The sequence below is a fragment of the Chelonia mydas genome, chromosome 4, assembly GCF_015237465.2.
Source record: "Chelonia mydas isolate rCheMyd1 chromosome 4, rCheMyd1.pri.v2, whole genome shotgun sequence".
In the NCBI taxonomy this organism is placed as follows: domain Eukaryota; kingdom Metazoa; phylum Chordata; order Testudines; family Cheloniidae; genus Chelonia; species Chelonia mydas.
In genome coordinates this window covers 138,623,410-138,645,904 of record NC_057852.1, presented here as the reverse complement: position 1 = coordinate 138,645,904, position 22,495 = coordinate 138,623,410, and the positions used below count along the sequence as shown (strand labels likewise).

General features: G+C 48.9%; 1 protein-coding gene across 8 annotated transcripts in view; it reads left to right on the top strand.

The window, feature by feature from the left end:
- Positions 1-22,495, top strand: part of DYSF (dysferlin) — a 300,238-nt gene that overhangs the window by 166,922 nt on the left and 110,821 nt on the right. For all 8 annotated transcript variants that reach the window (XM_043544959.1, XM_043544960.1, XM_043544958.1 and 5 more), the window contains 3 exons: positions 5,301-5,394; positions 7,583-7,660; positions 21,145-21,326. In XM_043544959.1, coding sequence (XP_043400894.1) covers positions 5,301-5,394; positions 7,583-7,660; positions 21,145-21,326 — 354 coding nt within the window. The remainder of the gene's footprint in view (positions 1-5,300; positions 5,395-7,582; positions 7,661-21,144; positions 21,327-22,495) is intronic.

Below are 22,495 nucleotides of genomic sequence, written 5' to 3'. Positions count from 1 at the left end.
CTCCTGGCCCATATATTACTCATTAATCCAGCACCTCCAGCTGTGACACGGGGAGGTGCCTGCTTCAATCTCTGGTGGGGTGGGAAAGAGGGCAGCTGCCCCATAAGCTTCTTCTGCTAAGAGAACACTTGCCCGGAGTGGCCAAGGCCCTCAGCTGGCCATCTTGGCCGACTCACCAGTGTGTTATACGAGTAATGATACATGCCGTTCGCTTGGGCTTGTTGTTGTCTGCGGGGATGATGGACAGTCGGGGGACTAGGGACCTGTTTGCCTCTTTACCTGTTTTTCTGTGCATCGTCCACTCCTAACCCTTAAAGGCAATTCAGAGAGGATGACACGCTTTCAGCAGCACTTTACGGGGCAACTGATAGCTGCTGATACAGGATCATTTCCCACTAACCGCCCTGAACCAGCTCCCATTGCAAGCTCCAGCAAGGGTCCGGGAATTCAGAGATGGAAAAGGCCAACGGGCTAATTCCAGTCCTTCTCTCCCTAGCCAATGCAGGATTGTTCCTTACAGGGCATTCTCCTGAACCACTCTCCAGTCGAGTTATACAGGTCTGAAGCAATGAGGCTTCAGGGTTGACAGGAGTGTGACCTGAAATAAAGCTGGAGGGTCAGGCCCTTGAATTTAGTGATGGAAAAGGCCTGGTGGGTCCTACCCAATGCTGTCCCCCGCCTCGGGCCAGTATAGCATTGTTCCATACAGAACTACAGTATATTCTCCAGTGTTTCTGTTATGATGTTGTCATATCATATGATAACACACTTTCCATTCCACTAGTATCTCTTGGAGGGTGTTAAACAGCAGCTACTAATGTTAGACATTTTAAGATCAGCAGATCTGGTTAATTTGTACCCAAGAGTTTTAAAAGAGCTGGCTGAGGTACTCACTGGACTGTTAATGCTGATTTTCAATAAGTTTTGGAGCATGAGGGAAGTTCCAGAAGACTGGAAGAAAGTTAATGTTGTGCCAATATTTAAAGAGGGTAAACAGAGCGACCCGGGTAGTTATAGGCCTGTCAGTCTGACCTCAATCTCAGACCAGATAATGGAGTGGCTGATAATGGGCATGATTAATAACGAATTAAAGGAGGGTAATATAATTAATGCCAATCAACATGGGTTTATATAAAATAGATCCTGTCAACCGACCTTGATACCTTTTTTTGATTAGATTACAAGTTTGCTGTGTCACGGTTCAGAGCAGCAGCACCTGTATTCCCCCTCTGTCGTCCAGCTAGGGGATCCATTTTCAGGCTTCTGGTTCCTCAGCCATCACCTTTCCTGGGTGGAGACACGTGTCTTTCTCCCTCCTAACCAGGGTTTTTCCAGGCTGCACAGTTCCCTGCCTACACTACGAATTTCCCAGCAACACAGACTGCCTCAGCTGCTCGGGTTTGCCGTCCTTCCTCAGAGGGTAATAATAACCTAGTTACCCACAGTTAAGTTACCACACCGCTCTTTCTAAGCAAGCACATTCGTTCTCAAGGGTGTCTTGCCATTGGATCAGGCCCATGGATGTGTCCCTTGTCTGAGCCACACCAAACACTCCTCCCTGTGTTGGGATACAGGGGACCTCTTTTGCCATTTGCACAGAGCTTGCCCTTCCTGCGTGGGCTCCCCATTCCCCCCTGCCCTGGTGCAGACCTTGCCTGCTACGTCCCTGGAACAGAGTAGGGCCGGGGGCAGATTCTGTTCCCCGGTGTGGCCGCACAACAGCGCTGTGTGGATTGGGAACTTTTGCAGCGTCTAGCTTTCGAACAGCAGGACACGTGCCAGGCCATCCTGCATGTTTGGTGAAAAGGTCATAAAAATAGCTGTGGAGCTATTCAGCTCCCAGCAAATTCCTTAGACACAGGCTGGGGCTTTGCGTTTTTCTCCACGCTAAGGAAACCTAGCTGGGAGGCTGGGAAGGAGGGGTTGAGAGAGATGGGGGTGGGGGGTAAAAGGGAAAGAAAAGGAGGTAAGCTTTTAAAAACTCTGCATGACTTAATTATTGTAAATAAGTTGCACCGCAAACCCCAGCGCTTCATCTGCAGACAATGCCCTGGTAATGACTATTCCTGCCCTGGAGCTTTTGGGAAAGAAGAAAGGGCTCTGCAGACCACCTAAGTTCTTTGACGCATTTTTGGGCCCGGGCGGCCCATGGCTCTGGAAAATCCATCTCAGCCCTATTTTCAAATATCTCCCTCCCGTCTTTCCCAAACATTTGATAATTGGAAATATTTAAGGATCCGATTGATGCTAGCCAGGAAGTTATCTTTATGCACCTTTTCCTGCAACTAAATATTTCAAGTCACATATGGCAATTAGGAGGTGATAAAGGGCTGGTGCGCGCACGCAAAAACAAGAAGAGGAAAAAGCATTGGCCCAGGTTAGGCAAGGATCCTTTCAAGCAGCGAGTGGAGTACTTCAATGCATTTGACACCATCTGTATCACCATTAACAAAATTCATACTCCATTAATTTTACTCACAAGGGGACTTAGTGCAACACTTTAACTACCCGTGCTGTGAGATCTTTCAAACAGAACAATGCGACTGAAGGGCCGCTTACGTGCTTTGCTTTTTTTCTGGGTTGTACAATAACATTGTGATGCACCGGGCTCTGATGGATGGGGTCAGAACTGCTCATCTGTGTGTCAGAGGCCTTATACTGCCATCTGCGATTTTCTGTTTGCTCAAGGGTTGGGGCCGGTGCTCCAGAAATAAGAGAATCTGGGTTCTATCCCTGCTTTAGCTGTCAAGTTCGACGTGATCTCAGTGTGCAGGATAGTGACATGCAGGAAGTCAGAGAGGCAGCATGGTCCAGGGGCTAAGGTGTTGGATTGCATCTCAATAGACCTGGGATCTGTTCCTGGCTCTGACGCTGGCTTGCTCTGGAACCTTGAGCAAGTCATTTTCCTTCCTACCTCTGGTCTATTTAGGTTGTAAGCTGTTGGGGCAATGACACTTTCTTACTACGCGCCTATGTAGTGTCTAGCAGAGTGAGGTCCTGACCTGAGGTGAGGCCCCTAAGCAGTGCTACCCTAAATTATAGCAACGAAGCCGTAGGTATGTCACCAGCTGGTTACAAATGTTAACTTTGGGTCAGCTGGTTTGGGTGAGATTTGAACCAACAACAAGGTTGTTTGGAGGTTTGACTCAATTCTGTTCATTATATTTTCTCATTTTCATACATCTTCATGTTTATTGTCTCCGATGAGGCGGGAAGCAGAAATCCTTGGAGAAATGCTATTCTCTTGGTTCACCAACCCCAATCTAAGCCACAAAGCACCAGAAACCTGATGAGAAAACTTATTTGGGTGAGAGAGATTCCAGCCTGATTTCTAGAGTAAAGAAGGTTCTGGGTAGAGTCAAATAAGCAGCCAGACTTTGGTCAGCACCACCCGTCTGGAGCCCACCCCCCAAACCTACTCCTGCACCCCAACCCCCAGCCCCAGGTTGTAACCCCCTCACGTACCCTAACTCTCTCCCAGAGCCTGCACCCCAACCCCCTGCCCCAGCCCTGAACCCCCTCCCAGAGCCTGCACCTCCTCCCACACCCCAACCCCCTGCCCCAGCCCTGAGACCCCTCCCACATCCAAACTCCCTCCTGGAGCCTGCACCTCCTCCTGCATCCCAACCCACTGCCCCAGCCCGGACCCCCCTCCTGCACTCTGAACTCCTCATTTCTGGCCCCACCGCAGAGCCTGCACCCCCAGCCAGAGCCTTTACCCCTTCCTGCACACCAACCCCTGCCGCAGCCCAGTGAAAGTGAGTGAGGGTGGGGGACAGCAAGCGATGGAGGGGAGGGGGGATGGAGTGAGTCAGGCGGGATAGGGTAAGGGTGTTTGGTTTTGTGCAATTAGAAAATTGGCAACCCTACTTCTTAGATGTCTATATTTATACTTAGCTATATTAAAACAAATATTGTTTCCTTGCACCCAGCTTACCAAGTGATCAGATCACTCTGTATCACTAACATGTCCTTCCCACTATTTACCACTTCCCCAATTTTTGTGTCCTCTGCAAACTCTATCGGTGATGATTTCATGTTCTCTTCCAGATCATTGCTAAACATGTTAAATGGTGTAGGGACAAGAACCAATCCCTGGGGGACCCCATTAGAAACACACCTCCTTGATGATGATTCCCCGTTTACAATTCATGTTGAGTCTAAGTTATTGTGTCAATGCTGTTACCGTTATCAACCAAACTTTGTAATTTCATCAGAAAAACATAGCAAGTTAGTTTGACAGGATCTGTTTTCCATACAGCCGTGTTGATTAGCATGAATTATATTACCTTCCTTTAGTTCTTCATTAATCAAGTCCTATGTCAATTGCTCTATTAGATGGTCTGGTGCATAGAGCAGTAGCCTAGCAGTTGGGAGACCTGGGTTTAAGTCCTTGTTTCTCCTCAGTCTTTCTCGGTGCAAGTTGCTTAGCTTCTCTGTGTGACAGTAAAATGAGATTAAGAGCACTGCCTTACCTCATGGAGAGGTTAAATACCTTAAAAATAATGAAGCACTAAGATACTGCCTTAAGGAGGGGCGGTACCTGAGATAGATGGGATCTAGGCTAGACTGCTCATTTCTCAGCACATGGCCCATTTGGACTGTAAGCTCTTCTGGGCAGTGGCTGTCCTTGTTTTATGTCACGGACCGTCACGTCCAACTGGAGCCATCCCTTGGGTGTGGCGAATTGGGGAGACTGCCCCGCGCTCTGGGGGGCCTCGTACTTCTATAAAGTTGTGAGGAGGTAGGCGGGGAGGCAGGCAGGTGAGGAGGCGAATGGGGAGGTGAGCGGCTAGCGGCAGGTGGGCGAGGGGGGGACGAGGAGGAGCCCCCCACCAGAACCTCCCCCTCTCTCAGCACCTCCTGCCCGCCAGCGAGCCCCACCGATCAGCACCTCTGCTTCCCTCTCAGCGCCTACCGCCTGCCGTGGATCAGATGTTTCGTGGTGTCAGGAGTGCTGGGGAGCGGAGAGGAGCGAGGGCCAAGCATGCTCAGGGGAGGGGGTGGAACTGTGGGGGGGTAAGAGGCAGGGTGGGGCGAGAGCGGGAAGGTGCGGGGCAGAGTCCGGGTGGGAAGAAGCAGGGCAGGGGTGGGGCCTTGGGGGAAGTGGTGGAGTGGGGGTGGGGCCTGGGCGGAGCCAGTGGGGAGCCCCCCCCCCCCCCCCCCCTCCCCCGGCAGATTAGAAACTCAGTGCCTATGTCCCAGGCCCCGCACCCCCCTAGGGATGGCCCTGCGTCCAAAAGAGGGTTATTCAAAAGCTGGGCTCTGCGGGACTCATGTTACGTCTATTTCTCCTTCAGGGGGGCGTGACAGACGACAAGAGCGATGATGGAAAATCGGTTTCGACCTTGAGCTTCGGCGTAAACAGACCCACCATCTCCTGCATATTTGACTGTAAGTCATCTAGGATGTAGGGGTGAAATTCCCAAGGCCCGGGCACCACCTGAGATCCAGTGAAGCCCAGAGGGTGCCTGGGGTTTGTGCTTGTCTCTCTGCACAGGGGTGAATTTCACCCTAGGTGTAAATACCCCAGTTTACCTCACGTCCATTCCCCAGTACCTGAAGGTTCAGCTCATTTCCATCCTGAGTAGAGCAATGCAGCAGTCTTGATTGGGCCTTGACGTAGGTGTGTTCAACATGCTGGTGTATCACATGTTTGTCTAAACGAGATCCTCTTTCCATGGTGTACAATATTGAGGTGCGGATGGCAATTTTTGTTTTTGTGGTGTTTTTTTGCCACTGATGAAAACCTTGTAATATCTGCTCCCTGGGGGCTCACCCGCTGTCAGGATGAGTCGAGGCACCAGAGAAAGCAGACCAAAAGGAAGAGGCTGGGATTGAATGTAGATTTGTTTATATAAGGGCTAATAAGACCAGGATCCACATTTTAAAAAGGTGCCTAGGGCCAGGTCTACACTACACTGGCACAGCTATGTCAGTCAGGGGTGTTAAAAAACCCACTCACACTCTGGTGACATAGATTCCAGGAAATCTCAACCCCAATTATGTCAACAGAAGAGTGCTTCTGTCAGCGCAGAGAATGTCCCTCAGTGTGGTGGGGTATTCTGCTGGCAGAAAAACTCTTCCTGTCAGCATACACTGTGTGTGCACTAGGGGGCTCTGCTGGTGTAGCTGTTAGCATCTGTAGTATAGATGAGGCTAGATATTCATCATGACAGCAAGACTTCCAAGGGAGGTTGTTGAATCCCCATCGTCAAAGGTTTTAAAGAACAGATTAGACAAACAGCTGTCAGGCATGCTTTAGGTTTATTTGGTCCTGCCTCAGCACAGGAGGCTGGGCTAGATGACTCCTCGAGGTCCCTTCCAGCCCGACATTTCTATGCTTCTGTGATCCTAAAGCTTGCTGTGAAGATGCTGAAAGTGGATCTAGGTGGGAAACTGGGAAAAATTTTGAGATTTCAAAAAAGTTTCCTGTCAGCTGAACATGAGCTCCTAGTGCAACGCTGTGACCAAAGGGCCAACGCGATCCTTGGGTGTGTAAACAGGGTAATCTTGTATAGAAGTAGAGTGATTATATTACCTCTGTATTTGGCAACTGCTGCTGGAATCCTGTGTCCAGCTCTGGTGCCCACAACTAAAGGGTGTCGATGAACTGGAAAGAGTTCAGAGAAGAGTCACGAGAATGATTAAAGGATTAGAAACATGCCTTATGGTGATAGACTCAAAGAGCTCAAACTATTTAGCTTAATAAAGAGAAGGTTATGGGGTGACTTGATCACACTCTATAAGTTCCTGCATGGGTAGCAAATGTTTAACAATGGGCTCTTCAAGTCTAGCAGACAAAGGTCTAACATGGTCCAATGGTTGGAAGTTGAAGCTAGACAAATTCAGACTGGAAATAAGATGTAAATTTATAACATTGAGGATAATAAACAAGTTGGAACAGCTTACCAAGAGGCCTTTGAATCTATGAACATCTGCCGAGTTGTTCAGTGAAGTGCTGCTATGGTGCCCCCTACTGGAATGTTCACGACAGATCCTCTGCCACGCAGGGGTCCTGTGCCTGGAAGGACGTTTTTGTTCGCTGAAAAAGCTGGGAACAGCAAAGGGAATGCGGATGGGGGTGCGACCTATGTCATTACATCCACAGCTAGGTGGATGCACCGACTCGCAAGATGTGTGTGATGTGTAGCTAACTCTGAGGCCTTAGGGTAGAGGATCCCTCTATGGAGCACCTCCTTCTGCTCCCTGCAGGTACCCCGCCCAGCTCCTAAGGCAAGTTTTGCCCCAGTAAGTGTATAGTCCACCGGGACAGTGCAGGGAGCTGGTGCATTTCCCATGCGATTGTAGTGGGACCAAAAAAAAGGTTTTCACAACTCAAAGGCTAGACTAGACCATTCACCAGATAATATACAATAGGCAGGCCAGATTCTGCTCTGGTGTAAATCTGGAGTAACTCCATTGCTGTGGATGGCGCTACTCTTGATTGGCTTCCTTAGGCCCAAGGCGTGACACCCTGGATCCAAGGAAACATTCAAGCCCCTTGTATAATTATCACAGATTTTTCAGCACTTCAGCGGTGCAGAACTGAATGCTCTTTTCTCCCCGTTTCTCAATAAAGATGGAAGCAGATACCACCTGCGTTGCTACATTTACCAAGCTCGGGATCTGATCGCCATGGACAAGGACAGTTTTTCAGGTAAGCACAGATGCTCGTATGGGCACACAATTTAATTCCAAGTTAGCACGGTAGCTTAGACCAGGGATCCATAAGGCAGCCTTCAGTGCTCTATGGGTAATTGTTGGTACAGATTGAAATAAAAGGGGTTTGTGCTGCTGAGCAACAGAAGACAGATGCAGGAGGTTTTCCCAAGGAAACAGGAGGGAGTAGCCTGATTCCCATCAGAGAAGGAGTCAGACTTTCAAGAATCTTCTGTGAGAAAGCAGCCAGAAACCACAGTCGACCTGGGTCACTCCTGAATCATGTCGCTTTTGCTTTGCTAATGGTCCCTGCTCACAGATGCAGACTTATGTTGAAAGCCTGTGGCACAGCTGGAGAGCAGAGAGCTCGGTGGTTTTAAAAAGAAACGAAGACAGGGATGTTTAAAGCAGTGTGCTACCTTGATTCTGCCAGTCCCTGTGCGTGCGCCGCACCAGTGTGCATAAGAGTCTACATGTGAACGCAGATAAGACCGAGAGCTGGTGATAGTCCTCTCTGCACTGACCAGTAATAAGTGTCAGGCTCCCCTGATGTGCATGGAGGAAATGAAAGGATACAGGGCAGATAACGAGCATTTCTGCACCGATATTGCTTTACACTTGATCCTTCCCGGTCTAAATGATGCTCTGATTTGGGTGCTCCTCTCTTAGGCTTCCCACATCCTGTGATCTAGTATGGCTCTGTAATGTGAGGCACAAAGAGCCATGCAAGCAGCAAGGAGAGAACTCCCTAATCAGGAAGTTCCTATGTTTAAGCTCCCCGCTGCAACGCATCCTGATCGTCTCCGGTAACTGTACAAGACCAGGAACTCTGTAACCACTTCACACCTCCCGTGCTTTATAATAAACGATTGAAACTTAAATTATAAACCAAAGTATATGCACACAAGAGTCCAAAGTAAACATTAGATTCCTTTAAACTATTTACACTACCATGTCCCCTTATCAATGGCATTTACTTGGTCCGGAGCAGTGTTCTAAAGATCAAGTCTTTGCGGGGCTCTGATCAATCTTCCAGAGCATTTACCCACTTGTATTGAGATTGTGCATAAAGTTCCCTGTGGACAGGGCTCACTTCCGGACAGTGTAGGTCCCAGATCCCTTCTTTATTGTGTTGGGAAATATTGAAGAATCCGAAGTTCTTTTGGAGTCTCCACTAGGTAGGAACTGGGAGTGTCTGCCAAGTTCTAAACAGCTCCAAATGTCTGAGAGCTTTTCAGCCAAACTTTGTGTCCTGCTCTCAGTTCAAGCAGCGCTTTTGTTCTGTGTGGAACACTGAAGTTTTGTGATTGACACATTTTTATTTCCGCCCCCAGTTTTCAAAATTCCTTCAGATCGGGCCACTTAGGGCTAAGCTGTAGTGGTGCCACAGGTGAAGATGCCCTTACTCATCTTCCCATTAGAAGTTCTGCTGGAGATAGCTCAGACGCAAGCGGTGTTGGCTGATATACCAGGAGTGCTTTATACAGGTCCACTGATTTTTGCAAACATCCTTTTAAAGTCTGTCCTGCTCTCTCCACCTCCCCATTGCTCTGGGGGTAATATGCACTACTAGTGTGAAGTTCAAAATCCAAGTTCTCTGCAAATTCTAGGAATGTTTCAGAGATAAACTGAGGCCTGTGATCAGATATAAGGACTTCAGAAACTCCATGTCTTGCAAACATTGACGTTAGTTTCTGGATGACCTGTGCCAATGAGGTCTGTGTAAGTATAGCCAAGTCAATATATCTGGAGAAGTAATCAACTACAATTACGTATGTTTGTCCTTTACAGAAAAACAAATCTCTGGCTAGTTGCTGCCAAGTGTAAGGGGGCTGTTGCCCCCTTACTCACATTCAGTGGGGGTGTTTTAGTTTCTAGCTCCCAGTACTAAAAAGGGGGAAGGGTCGATGGGGAACCAGGACCCTGAGGCTGACAGCTCCTAGGAACAATGGGGAGAGGCCAATGCTCCAGGTCAGCCTGAATGACAGGGCGGGCAGGCTAATCAGGGAGTCAGGAGGCCAGGGAGGTCCCGTCCTTCGTGTAAGCTGGACTTGCTTGGGTCAGACCGAGTGGGGCCGAGCTAAGGAGAAAGCAGAGCCCAAGCTGAGGTGGGGAGCAGAGCTGGGCCAGATCCAGAGAGAGCAGCCCCTGTCCGGGAGCAGAGCTGCAGCCCCAAAGCCAAAGGCACAGCCCAGAGAGAGCAGACTTGCCATGGGAAGAAAGCTGCAGCAACCAGAGCCAGAGGGGCCAGAAAAGCAGCCCAGGAAGCAGGTCTGTGCTGGGAGCAGGGTCACAGAAGCAGCCTGCAGAGCAGACCTGTCCTGGGAGCAGAGCTGCAGCAACCGGAGCCAGAGGGGCCAGAGAAGCAGCCCAGGAAGCAGGTCCGTGCTGGGAGCAGGGTCACAGAAGCAGCCTGCAGAGCAGACCTGTCCTGGGAGCAGAGCTGCAGCAACCGGAGCCAGAGCGGCCAGAGAAGCAGCCCAGGGAGCTGGAGGCAGAGCAGCAGCAGTGCTGAGACCGAGTGGTGGAGCTGGTGCTGGAGCAGTCCGAGCTGGGTGCGGTGAGCAGCTGGGGAGAGCGAGGGGGACCCTGGGCAGCGGGCCCAGCCCAGGGAGACGCCTCAGCCAAGAGGCTCTGCAGGCCAGGCTTGGACTATAACCCCGACAGAGCGGGGGCGACACTGGGAAGAAGGGTCCTACCACTTAGAGCCTGAGAGCGTGTGGCCACCACCAGAGCGAGTGTCCGACCCACAGCATCCCTACAGCACAGCCAGGGCCGGAGAAGAAGGCCTGGGACTTACAAGGAGCAGACTGTGAACTGCCCGGACATTCCAGGGACACCGTTTGTGATGTTCCCTGCCACAGAGCGGGGTGATGTGTTTCCTTTCACCTTTCCCATTTTCCCTTATTCTTTTTAAAATTAGTTGTTGATTAAATAACTTGCATTTGCTTTAAGTTGTATGTAATGGTCAGTGGGTCAGAGAAGTGCCCAGTGCAGAGAGAGTACCCCGGAGTGGGGACACCCTGGCCCCTGTCCTCGGTGACCACAGCAGGGTTGGGGGTCGAGCCCCCCAGGAATCCTGGGCCCAGCCTTGTTGGGATTACAAGGACTCTGCCAGACAGGAGAGTGAAAGGGGAGTCCTCCAGGACAGGGAGGCCACTGGGTAAAGGAAGTGGGAGCGAGGACTCAGATCCTTTTGCTAGCCCACTTCACCGGGGTAGTGCAGAAGCCAGGAAAGTTCCTCACAATAGCGGGACTATTCCCACGCTTACACAAGGTCTGTCAGGTAGTTCTGTGGAGAGTAGCAGTCAGGGTGATTGTTTCCCGCTCTTGTTACATATCTTGCCCTTGCAGCCCTCTACTAAGGTCTTAATTTGCCTACTCAGACTGGGCCACCATATGGATTCTTGGGGTCTTGCCCTGGATTTGTTTATACCTTGTTGTCCCTCACGGATTTGGAGAGCATCACTTTCTGAAATACTGTGGGGATAAGAATGCACCATCCTTGCAGAAGCAGGCCATTGGTCATGTGAAGGTCATTTTTATTCTGCCAATATGGTAGCAGGTCTGTTGGCAGTTGACTTCTTCAACCCCACCCTCTTTGGCAGAGGTGAGTCAGTTTCTGGCAGGTCTCGTCCTTTAGTTGTTCACTTCTAATTTGCTGAAGTCTGCTGGCAGATGCTGGAATTGCTGCCAGAAAAAGGTCAGTTTAGACTTTGTCACCTTTCTCTAAAGCCTTTTCCTCTTCCATTGGTGGCTGCACATCTGGGGCTCTAGGTAGAAAGTCTGCCTCTCTGAATGCTTTCCCTGATCTGTGTTCAGCATTGAGAGAAAATTGAATCAGCCATAGTCAAAATCTTTGAATCCTAGGTGGAAGGTCATCCAGTTGTTTTGAACTCAATAATGCAACTAAGCATTTGTGGTCTGTTTCAGTATTAAAATTCAAGCCAAACAGGTAGGCACTGAGCCGTTCACGGCCCAAGTGACTGCTAGAGTTCCTTTTCTACCGCTGCTCAGTTTCTGTGACACTTCTTGGTATTAATGCACCAGGTCTCTGATCTCCTTCTGGCTGGGTGCGCACTTCTCCTGAACCATACGAAGATGCATCCATAAATTCATAGATTCATAGATATTTAGGTCAGAAGGGACCATTATGATCATCTAGTCTGACCTCCGGCACAACGCAGGCCACAGAATTTCACCCACCAACTCCTGCAAAAAACCTCTCACCTATGTCTGTGCTATTGAAGTCCTCAAGTCGTGGTTTAAAGACTTCAAGGAGCAGAGAATCCTCCAGCAAGTGACCCGTGCCCCATGCTACAGAGGAAGGCGAAAAACCTCCAGGGCCTCTTCCAATCTGCCCTGGAGGAAAATTCCTTCCCAACCCCAAATATGGCGATCAGCTAAACCTTGAGCATATGGGCAAGATTCATCAGCCAGATACTACAGAAAATCCTTTCCTTGGTAACTCAGATCCCACCCCATCTAATATCCCATCACAGGCCATTGGGCCTATTTACCATGAATATTTAATTACCAAAACCACGTTATCCCATCATACATATCCTCCATAAACTTATCGAGTTTAATCTTAAAGCCAGTTAGATCTTTTGCCCCCACTCCTTCCCTTGGAAGGCTGTTCCAAAACTTCACTCCTCTGATGGCTAGAAACCTTCGTCTAATTTCTAGTCTAAACTTCCTGGTGGCCAGTTTATATCCATTTGTTCTTGTGTCCACATTGGTACTGAGCTTAAATAATTCCTCTCCCTCTCCGGTATTTATCCTCTGCTACTATGGTTGGATACTTGACCAAATATTGTGCCAAAACAGGTGGAGTTGTCAATAGTTCTTTTATTTTATGAAATGCATTTTGTTTTGTGCTCCCCTAGATCTACATATTGTGACCTTTCAGGAGATCCCTTAAGGATTTTGTTAAATGAGTTATACTTGGTAAGAGTTTCCCCACAATGATTTGTGATGCCCAGGAGTCTCTTTCCAGCAGAAATATCTTTGTATTTGGGTTAGGTGAGTAATGCCTTCCCTGAATTTGGCTTTAGGGGTGTTGTCAGTCCTTGTATTATATATATTATTTGTTGAAGAACTTTCCATCCTTTCTCCAGTTTCTCAAGGAATTGGCCTCAACCATCCAATGTAATGTTACTCGCCCCACATAGAATCTTATTTAGTCTTTGCAGATCTTCTTCATCCCGGGATCGGTTATAATTTTTTTTGGAATTTCAGTGACTGCTGCCCAAGTATCAATTTTGAATTTAAGGCTTCAACCATTTAGAGTCATGCTTGTGCACCAAGGTGTTGCCTGCTCTATTGAGGATATAGTCTCAGAATTAGGGATTCGTCATCTGATAATAGCATTTCCCTCTTAAATTGTTCCCACTACTCTTGATAACCTGTATATTGTCCCATTTTGTGGCCTCTCCCATATTCCATCTGTTTAGCAGGCCATTGTTGCCAGCTATGGCTTAGTGTCTTGCCACACCTTCCACAGCTTTTCCAAGCTACCCTCCTACTAAGGGTCTTTGCTCTCCCACTCTCTACTTGTGCACTGTTCTTAGGTTGTAAATTCGGTCTGACTGCTCCTTTCACGTTTGGGTCTTTTCTCTTTCCTGTGTCAATATTATTTGATGCAGTCCCGTCCCGTCCCCGCCAGGCTGCTAGCTTGTGAGTCACACTGCTGTTCCTTATGGTTTCTTGCAGTCTCACTTTTGCTATAGCTTTTGCTACTGTGAGATCTGGGTCTAACTGAAGCTGTGCAGGTAAACTGATATCTCTTATACCAACAACTATCCTGTCTCTTAGTAGTTCTTATTGTCACATTCCATATTTGCAATGTTCAGCAAGACTATGAACTGCAGGAATAAAAATCTCAGCTGTTTCCCCTTCTTCCTGGCACCTCCTATAAATTTGGCCCTTTCATATGTAATATTCTCTCTGCCTAAGAAATGGGCATCAAAAGCCTTTCACTTTGGAGTATTCTTTCTTTTTCTCACCAGTGAGAGGTAAGGTACATAGGACAGCAGCATCACCCTTGGCAAATATCAGAGCATTTACCTGGTGTCCTTGTGCTTTCTCTGTTAAACCAGAAGCCACCTGGAATCACTCAGATCTACGGATCCAGCAAGGATCAAAACATCCCGCAAAATCAAACGTCTCTAGCGGCACCATTTGCGCTATGGACTCCATTGCTGCGCTGAGACAGGGCTCTGCCTCCTTCCTACTGCAGCTTTCACAGGCCTCCTCCCTGGCTTTCCACTTTCCTCACTCGCTCACCACCCTGGGGGCCTCTTTCCTTTCCTTTATTCCTTATTTAGAGAGAGGGATTCCCTCACTTTTAACTCTATGTCATGTGAAGATATAAACACAGAGAGCCATGCTTTCAGCAGCGGCTAGAGAACATCCTGACCAAGAAACTTCTATGTTATTAAGTTCTCCACTGCAGTTAGGAGCTCTATCACCACACCACAGGTTCTGCCTACCTTGAAGAGTATGATCTAAAGTTTAGAGCGGAGGGTATGAGGGTCACAATTCCTGTGTTCCAGGCCTAGTTGTAGGCGGGGGGAGTGTTGTCTAATGGTTAGAAGTAGGAACTGGGGGTCAGGATGCCTGTTTCTCTCCCCAGCTTTATTATGTGTCTGCTGTGTGACCTTGGGCAAGTCACTTCCCGCCTTTGTTGCTGAGCTCACCCATCTGTAAAATGGGAATAATGAACTGACCTACCCCTAGGGTCTGGTGAGGCACAATTAGATGATGGAACTCACTGCTACTGGATGTCATGTAGCAAGACTCCACGAGAGACTGGACATTTATATGGATAACAAGACCATCCAGAGTATAACAGTTGATGCCAGTTTTTTTGAAATCCTGCTGCTTCAGGATCCTGCTGGTCTCTATCTATTAGGGATCAATATGAGGCCTTCATGGGGGACAGGTGATCCTACATCTGCTACAGTGAGTTTAGTCACACATTCCTCTGCAGCATCTGCTGCTGGCCACTGTCAGAGATGGGATACTGGAGCAGATGGACCTCAGGGCTGATCCAGTCTGGTGATTCCCATGTGATGCTTGCCACATATTTTGGGACTCTCAGCTGGGATGTCCTATATGCAGTAATAATCAACTATTGAAGAAGAGCAGAGCAGCAGACTGGGTAAGTTACAAGGGAAGTCTTCAGGGTCCTTCTCTGGCTGAGTCCATGTGGCTGAGAGCCACAGCTATGACAAAGCAGCAGGGCATTTGACTGAAGGAGCCCATTGCCTGCGCCTTCCTTAAACTGATCAATAACAGTTCACACTGTGGGCATTTAGGTGGCTGTTTTTCAGTTTCAGAGTGAACACAGCACTGAGATTAATGGAGAGACCATGCATGGATCCCTTCATTGTGCTGCCGCGGACACCCACTTTCTCCCATTTTCAATGTCTTTCTGCAGAGGAAGGAGAGAGCGTGGCATGTGCAGTAATGGCATGGACATTCCTCCAGCTTGCTCAAGGCTTAGAGCTAGCTTCAGAATCTGAATGTGGAATGCCCACTGGGGGGCTCCTTTGTCTGGGAGGGCTGACAGGGATGCAGTCATCGGAGGTTAGGTAATGGAGGTTGGAGCCTTTCTGTCTCTCATGTGGATCTGGCCAACGTCTGTGGCAAGCCTAAGTCTCTCCCACTGGATGGTCTGAGAGGAGTTTCGTGGGTCTCGGAGTTCTTTTGAACAGACCACAAACTCCCATCTCAGATGATCCCAGCAGAAGCAGAGACCATGGCTCTTTGGACTTTTTCCCAGAGGTCTGAGTCCAGTGCTGCCACATAGGTACTGCATAACCTCAGGTAAGTCACTTACCCTCTCTATGGCTCAGCACACCCCATCTGTAAGACAGGAGAAATGATACTGACCCCCCACAGGGTATAATTAGATGGTGGAACTCACTGCCACAAGCTGTCACTGAGGCCACGAACAGTGAGAGGGGAGGAGAGGTAAAACCAGGGACTGGTGACAGAGGAAGAGTTAGGAGAACAGTTGAGCTGGGCGCATGCAGCCCCTGGTTATCACCACACCAAAAGCAACATCGGAGTGGTGCAGAGAGAACAAGATTCCCATATGTAAGCGTCTCTCGGCGTCATCCTGCTGAGGAGGCTGTCAAGACGCCTACAGCTGACGTTGGAGTAGCTTCTGAGTGAACCAGCCAACTGTCTGGTAGCAGGAAGCCTCTCCAGGGTGCCCCGGGGACCAAATGCTGTTCTCAGAGATGCTGGCCAGTGCAAATCCAGAGAAATTCAATTAGCTTCAGTCGAGTTACCACCAAGGTAACAGAGATCACAACCCGGCCCTTTGTATCAGCCTCTCAGCAGCGAGTTGCACTCAGCAATTTGCCAAATTCTCATTTTATTTACCCCTGTGGGACAGAGTGCTGAGAGCCAGTAGCTGACCCAGCACGCTGACCACGTCTGCAATAATTAAGTCCACCAGGAAAGGCTTGATGGAGGTGGAGAGTACTTAATTGCCTAAGCAGACTTGGCATTGATGAGCTAATTATCCCACCAGCTGGGGAGGCTAGTTAAAAGCACAGGAAGGATATGCAACGGGAGGGGGTGCTAACAGAGGCTGTTGGAGGCTAGGTCTCTGGCTGCAAAGAACGCTCCCACTTCCTGGAGGAAGGGCTGAGGGTTGAAGGACACGGTAGGTAGACATGTTGCACAGGGATTGTGATGGGAATTTGGTGGTGGTAACATCAATAAAACAAAACACCCAGAGGTGTTGACAAGCAAGAAGCGTCCAAGACTCTAAGGGACCCCAGAGTGGGAGAGAGCCTGCCCTGTGACACCTGCATTAATTGGACTGGCTGGATTTACAGTGGTGTAAACAGGAGCAGATGACTCTGTGCATCTGTAGAGCAGGGCTCTGATTCCCCTCGCCCATAACCCACTGTGGGTTGGAAATGACTCCAGTGCCATTATGGCTGCATGAGAAGAATGAGGAGGGGAGAAGGAGGCGCAGGATGCTAACAGAGCACATCTAATCCTGTCAGAGACCCCAGAGCACATGCAGGCAGCCTGCCCCTCAAGGGGGGTGTTCATTCAAAAGGGGTTTAATAGAGCGTGGAAACAAGCCCCTAGCAGCTGCTGATGCCAACCCGAGACCTGCCGATGATCTCTCCAGAGAGGTGCCATGCCCTTTTTGTTAATGTATCATGTGAGAGCTGCACTAGGTCTAGGGTTGCCAGTTCAGGTTGGACATATTCCTGGAGATTTCATCACGTGACATCATCTGAAGACTCCAGGCCAGTCCTGGAGAGTTGGCAACCTGTAGGCCCCATCTTTCATAACAGGCAGAGATATTGGTATCTCGGCTTTCTCCTCCTCCGTCCATCTTCCTTTTTCTTTTTCTTTCTTTCTTTTTGTTTGTTTAATAGCGTTGAGGGAGATCTGAAAGGGAATTCCTTCTGGAAGTCTGGCCTGGGAACTTTAATGTTAACAAAACACCAGCGACTGTACAAATTAAGCTCAGATTGGAGTGGGATGAAGAAAGAACATCACTTTTTCCATTCCCCACTTAACCCCTGAATCCCTCCTCTGCTCCCTTCCCTCCGACCATCCTCCTCTTCCTTCCAACAAAGAAACAGGGAGTTTAAGCTCCTGGGCTTGTTGTGAACCAAAGAACCTCTCTGAAGGGGGAGGCCCGGCTCACGTCGTGTTTATTGTGAATGAAAGAATTGAGTGAAAAGCCAGTTGGAAAAGAAAATACCTGACACTGGCACATCTATAAAATCTTTAGTATTTATTTTTACTACCAAACACTAAATCAGAGCAGTCTGTCCACCCTGGAAACTTTGGAAAGGAGGTGCGGGAATTGAAAGGCTAGGGGTGTTTTTCTTAAAGGAGCTGGGACTCAAACCAGATTTTCATGGGATTAAGAGCATCTGTATCCTGTCTTTTTAATTGTACTAAAATGTGCCTACCATGAAGGATTTCATCCCAACTAGAAACGAGGTGAGTGGTGTTTTATATCCCGAGAAATATGGAGCATTTTATGTGATAATAAACACTTGTCTGTATTCTCAGTGGAGCTGGTAGCACTGTCTATCATTAAAGTTGCCCAACACTTCCCATTACAAGGCCCTGTTTTCAGTTTCTTATAAATTTGCCAAATCATAACAGTTTTGGCTGAAATTTTCCATGCCTCAGGCTGAATTTTTTTTTTTTTAAAGTTTCTGCAAAAATTTTTTTTTTCCAGAACGAGGCTGGGGAAAGAGACATGTTACAGGGTTTTTTTTCATGATCATTTCATTGAGATGCTCCCATGTTTTGGGGCAAGGACTTGAGATTTGCCAGGGGATCGTCCTGGTGTCAGGGCTGTGCTGTCGGCCATCTCTGTGATCATACACCCAAATATGGCTGAGCTATAAGTCTCTGTTTGCACATGCTCAGTGGAGACTTGTTAGAGTTTGGCAGCTGAATTCTCTGAAGATTCCATCTGACTGAGCATGTGCAACAGTAGAGTGGAAATAGAACTCAGGAGTCATGACACCCAGTCCCCAGTGCTCACCATTAGACAAGAGACACTCACTGCCTTTGTATTAAAACACAGAACCGGGTTCCCTAGCAGCTTTAGAAGCCAGAAGGCTGTGGTAGCCCCGCACTGAGCCACCAACATATTCCTTCTATTTCTTTGGCAGCTTTTTGACTCTGGTAGGGGGAAGGGTGGGGATCTTCGGTGTTATTTCACCCTTTATTTTGAAACAGGAGGGAAGAGGTGGGAAAGAGTGAACAATCAAATAGTGTCGGAGTCCACCCAAATCTTTTCTCCTCTCTGCCTCCACAATGAGTTTGTTGTTTAAAATAAAACTCAGACTGGCTTTGAGAGGGGTGATTTCATGTCTCCTGATTGGCTGGGGAGAGAGGGAGTCCCTTCCTTAGGAAAAACGCAGCCAAAGACAACAGGAGCAACAAAATGTTACAATGCGGACTTATGATCTCACTTGCTTTAACAAAGCAGAGTTCATTAAAGGCACTTTACACAGTTACAAAAATAAACCCTGCCACACACACAAGGGTCCAAACAAAAGGGCTTTATAAAGACAATTCCCCCCCCTCCTGCTTTTTTTTTAAACCCAGGCCCAAACACATGGTTTTTTGTTTATTGTAATGGATTCTGCTGCCTTCCTTGTCCTGGAAAAAAGTGCACAAGTGGAAAAGGTTCTGTCCATGCTGTAGTGTAGCCCGTGGCATCCCAAACAGCCCAGCTCATTAAACACAGCTGCATCAGTTGGGAATTCAACAAAGGCGGGGCAGTACTAAGGAGCGTGCGGGAGAGAGAGTACAGTACAAACAACGCTGCTTAATCAGCCCCCAGTTTTCTGGTGGGTGAAGCCGTGGGCTTAGAAAGCCATCGCTCCCTGCCTCTCTGGGTTGGATTCACTGGGGTGCTTACTCAGTCCTTTTGAGGTAGATAAATTGATTTGCAAGAAAGTTAGAGCATGAGCTTTTCGGGGCTGAGGCTGTCTTTTTTGTTGTACGCATGGTCAAGCACAATGGGGCCCTGGCCCCTGGCTGGGATCTCTTGGTGCTACCAGATAATGAATGATAACGTTTGCTCTAAGGTCTTACAGGTGAGACCTTAAAAGGCACTCGTCCTGCCCTGAGAATCCTTTGGCAAATTTTCCATCCATCAGGGTGCCCTTGGCCAAAATACTCTTCCCTGTTGTATTCCCATGGCACTGTTGATGATTGGGAGGCATTTCCCCAGAGCTGGCTGCATTTCAGGGGGAAAGTTTGGAATATGGACTTTGTGAAGCTGCTTGGGAGGGATGATGCTACAGTGGTGACAAATAACATGTTTCAGGTGTTAATTGCCTTGCTTGCTGTCTGGCCCACTAGGCACTCCTTAGCTCCTTCTCCCAGTCCAGCAAGCTAAGGGTGCAGGTTACAGTGGGACTTGTCTTCACACCTGATCTCAACAATGCACTGCACTAGGCAAAAGGGGTGAGGCCGTATGCTAGAGGGTCTGTTGCCTGCATGCTCAGCCGAGGTATCTTCTGCCCCTTTTTGGGGCCCATTCCAAGAAGAAAGTCAGTGCTCTGAAAGTCTAGGAGCTTAGCCTGGGGAACTCAAACTTTTTTTGCTGGGCCTCCTTTTGAAAATATTTCAGGCTGTGACAAGCCCCACACCACCACTCTTGGTACTGGACATAGCTTTTGCGGCATCAGTGCAGATCCTTCCAGAGCTAAGTAACTATGCCAGGCCACCCTTACTTCTGCACTGCTGCTGGCGGTGGCCCTGCCTTCAGACCTGGGCGGCTGGAGAGTGGCTGCTGCTGGCCAGCCACCCAGCAATGAAGGCAGAACTGCCTCCATCTTAGCCTGTGCCAATTTACCCAGTCTCCGTGAGACACGTGTTCCCCTCCATGTCCACGCGGGAGCTAGTGACTGTTCTGCTTACCCACGTGGCGGCTGCAGTCTGACTCGCCACTTTGCTAAAGGGTTATAAGCCCTGATGTACTGGAGGAGAGACGCAGAACAACCTCTAGCTTCATAGCCAGCATTAATGTCTTGTCAATTTTAAGGCCAGAAGGGAACCTTAGGGTCATCTGAGCTTCCACGTAACACAGGCGTCGTCTTTACTTCTGCCAGCCCAGGGCCTCAGCCCAAGCCGCACATCTGCGCCGGCAGACCAGCTGCTGATAACCTCCTCACCCCGCTGGGACCTGAACCCGCACTTCCTAGCATAGGCAGCCACTCTTAGAGCCATTAAGCCGCTGGAGCTAGATAATAGCATCCCCTAGCACTTTTCATCCATAGAGCTCAAAGCACCTTACTAAAGAAGAAAAGGGGGACTTGTGGCACCTTAGAGACTCACAGGTTTATTGGAGCATAAGCTTTCATGAGCTACATTTTCCACTGCATGCATCCGATGAAGTGAGCTGTAGCTCACGAAAGCTTATGCTCAAATAAATTGGTGAGTCTCTAAGGTGCCACAAGTCTTCCTTTTCTTTTTGTGAATACTGACTAACACGGCTGCTACTCTGAAACCTTACTAAAGAAGGTGACCATCATGACAGATGGGGAAACTGAGGCACAGAGTGGTGACTTGCCCAGGTTCATGTGAGCAGCAGAGCTGGGAAGAGCCCAGGTCTCCTCACGCCCGGTCAGGTGCCCTACCCGCTGGGCTGGGCTATACTGCCTCAGGTTAGTTCTCGGTGCCTGTAAAGTACTTTCAGAGCCTTGGGTGAGAGGCGCTAGTGCTACAGTATATACAGTAGATCCTTGGACAGCAGCACTTTGGCCATTGTGGAGCCAGGAGAGATGGGAGCAGCCTAGGGCTTTCTAGAAGACTGTAGTACTCAGTGGCTCATCACGGATTTTGCTGCACGTTGAACCTCGTATTGCCCTTTCCTCCCATTCCTGTTTCCAGTATGGACAGACATAGCCCTGTTTATACACTCCTGTGATTTCCCTAACTCCCCACCTCCCTTCGCTGCAGATCCGTACGCCACCGTCTCCTTCCTCCACCAAAGCCAGAAGACGGTGGTGGTGAAGAACACCTTGAATCCCACCTGGGACCAGACTCTCATCTTCTACGAGGTCGAGATCTTCGGGGATCCCCAGAACGTTGCCGACGTCCCCCCCAACATCGTTGTGGAGATTTACGACCACGACACCTATGTAAGCGTTATCATGCACCGTGCGGACCTATCCGCAGGGCTGGATTAAGGCGTAGGCAAACTAGGCATGTGCCTTGGGCCCAAATTTGAGGGGCCCCCTGATTTGGCCCGACCATCCCTGTCATAATGGAGCCAAACTTGAGTGGCGCTGTGACCACATGCTTCGGGTCACAACGCCACTCGCTCTAATTTGGCCTGGCTGTCTCTCTATCATGATGGAGCCCAGAGCCGTATGGGGAAGTAGGGCCCAGATGTACGTGTTTGACTAGGCCTGAGTGATGGGTTATTCTGTCCCTCTGCACCTGCGTGTGCTGTCAGCCAGAGACTCGCTCTTTCTGTAATGTTTCATGGGCAATGACGTACTTTGCTAGGGCAGCCTCTTACTCATCTCTCTGCAGCTCTTCGAGGGTGGGGGCTGGGTCCGTGGTTAGCATGCTGGACTGGGGATCAGGAGATGTGGGCTCAGTTCCTGGTGACCTTGGGCACGTTGTGCTCTTTGCCCTATAGCCCCTTGTGCAAAGTGGGGATTGTGGTTTTTTAATTTCTCTCACCCTTATTTTTGTTTAGATCTGAAGCTCTTTGGGGGCAAGGACTGTCTCTCACTAGGTGTTTGCACAGCACCTTGCACAGTTGGGCCCTGAGTTCAGCTAGAGCCTCTTGGCATGGCCTAAATATTACTAATAATTGCTGCCTTGTGTTCCAACTGTTGTGACCCTTCTCTCCCTGTTTTGAGTTCTATACCCTGCTCACATCTTCTCGCTGTTAAAGCTGGAAGGCCCAGATGCTCTTAACTTCCATTGTAATACCTTTCAGGATTGGGGCTGAAGCTCTTTAGGGGCAGGGACTGTCTTTTGTATTATATTTGTACAGCACCTAGCACAATTGGTGTCCCCTGCTCCTGATTAAGGCCTCTAGGTGCTACTGTAATACAGATCATAAAAACTGCCCAGCACTGCCGCTTCTTACTTCCTGAAACCCACTCCCTCTCCACTCCCCCACAAAATAATGTTGGGAGAAAACCCTTTCAAAGCCTAAATGTCATTCACGTTCCCATGGTCATGGACTTTCTAGCTTGGGAGTTCCTGCAGACAGTTTAACAGGCCAGCTCCTGTGATTTTATTGCACATTGCTGATAGTGGGTGATATTTTACTCAAAGTGCCAGCTCCTGG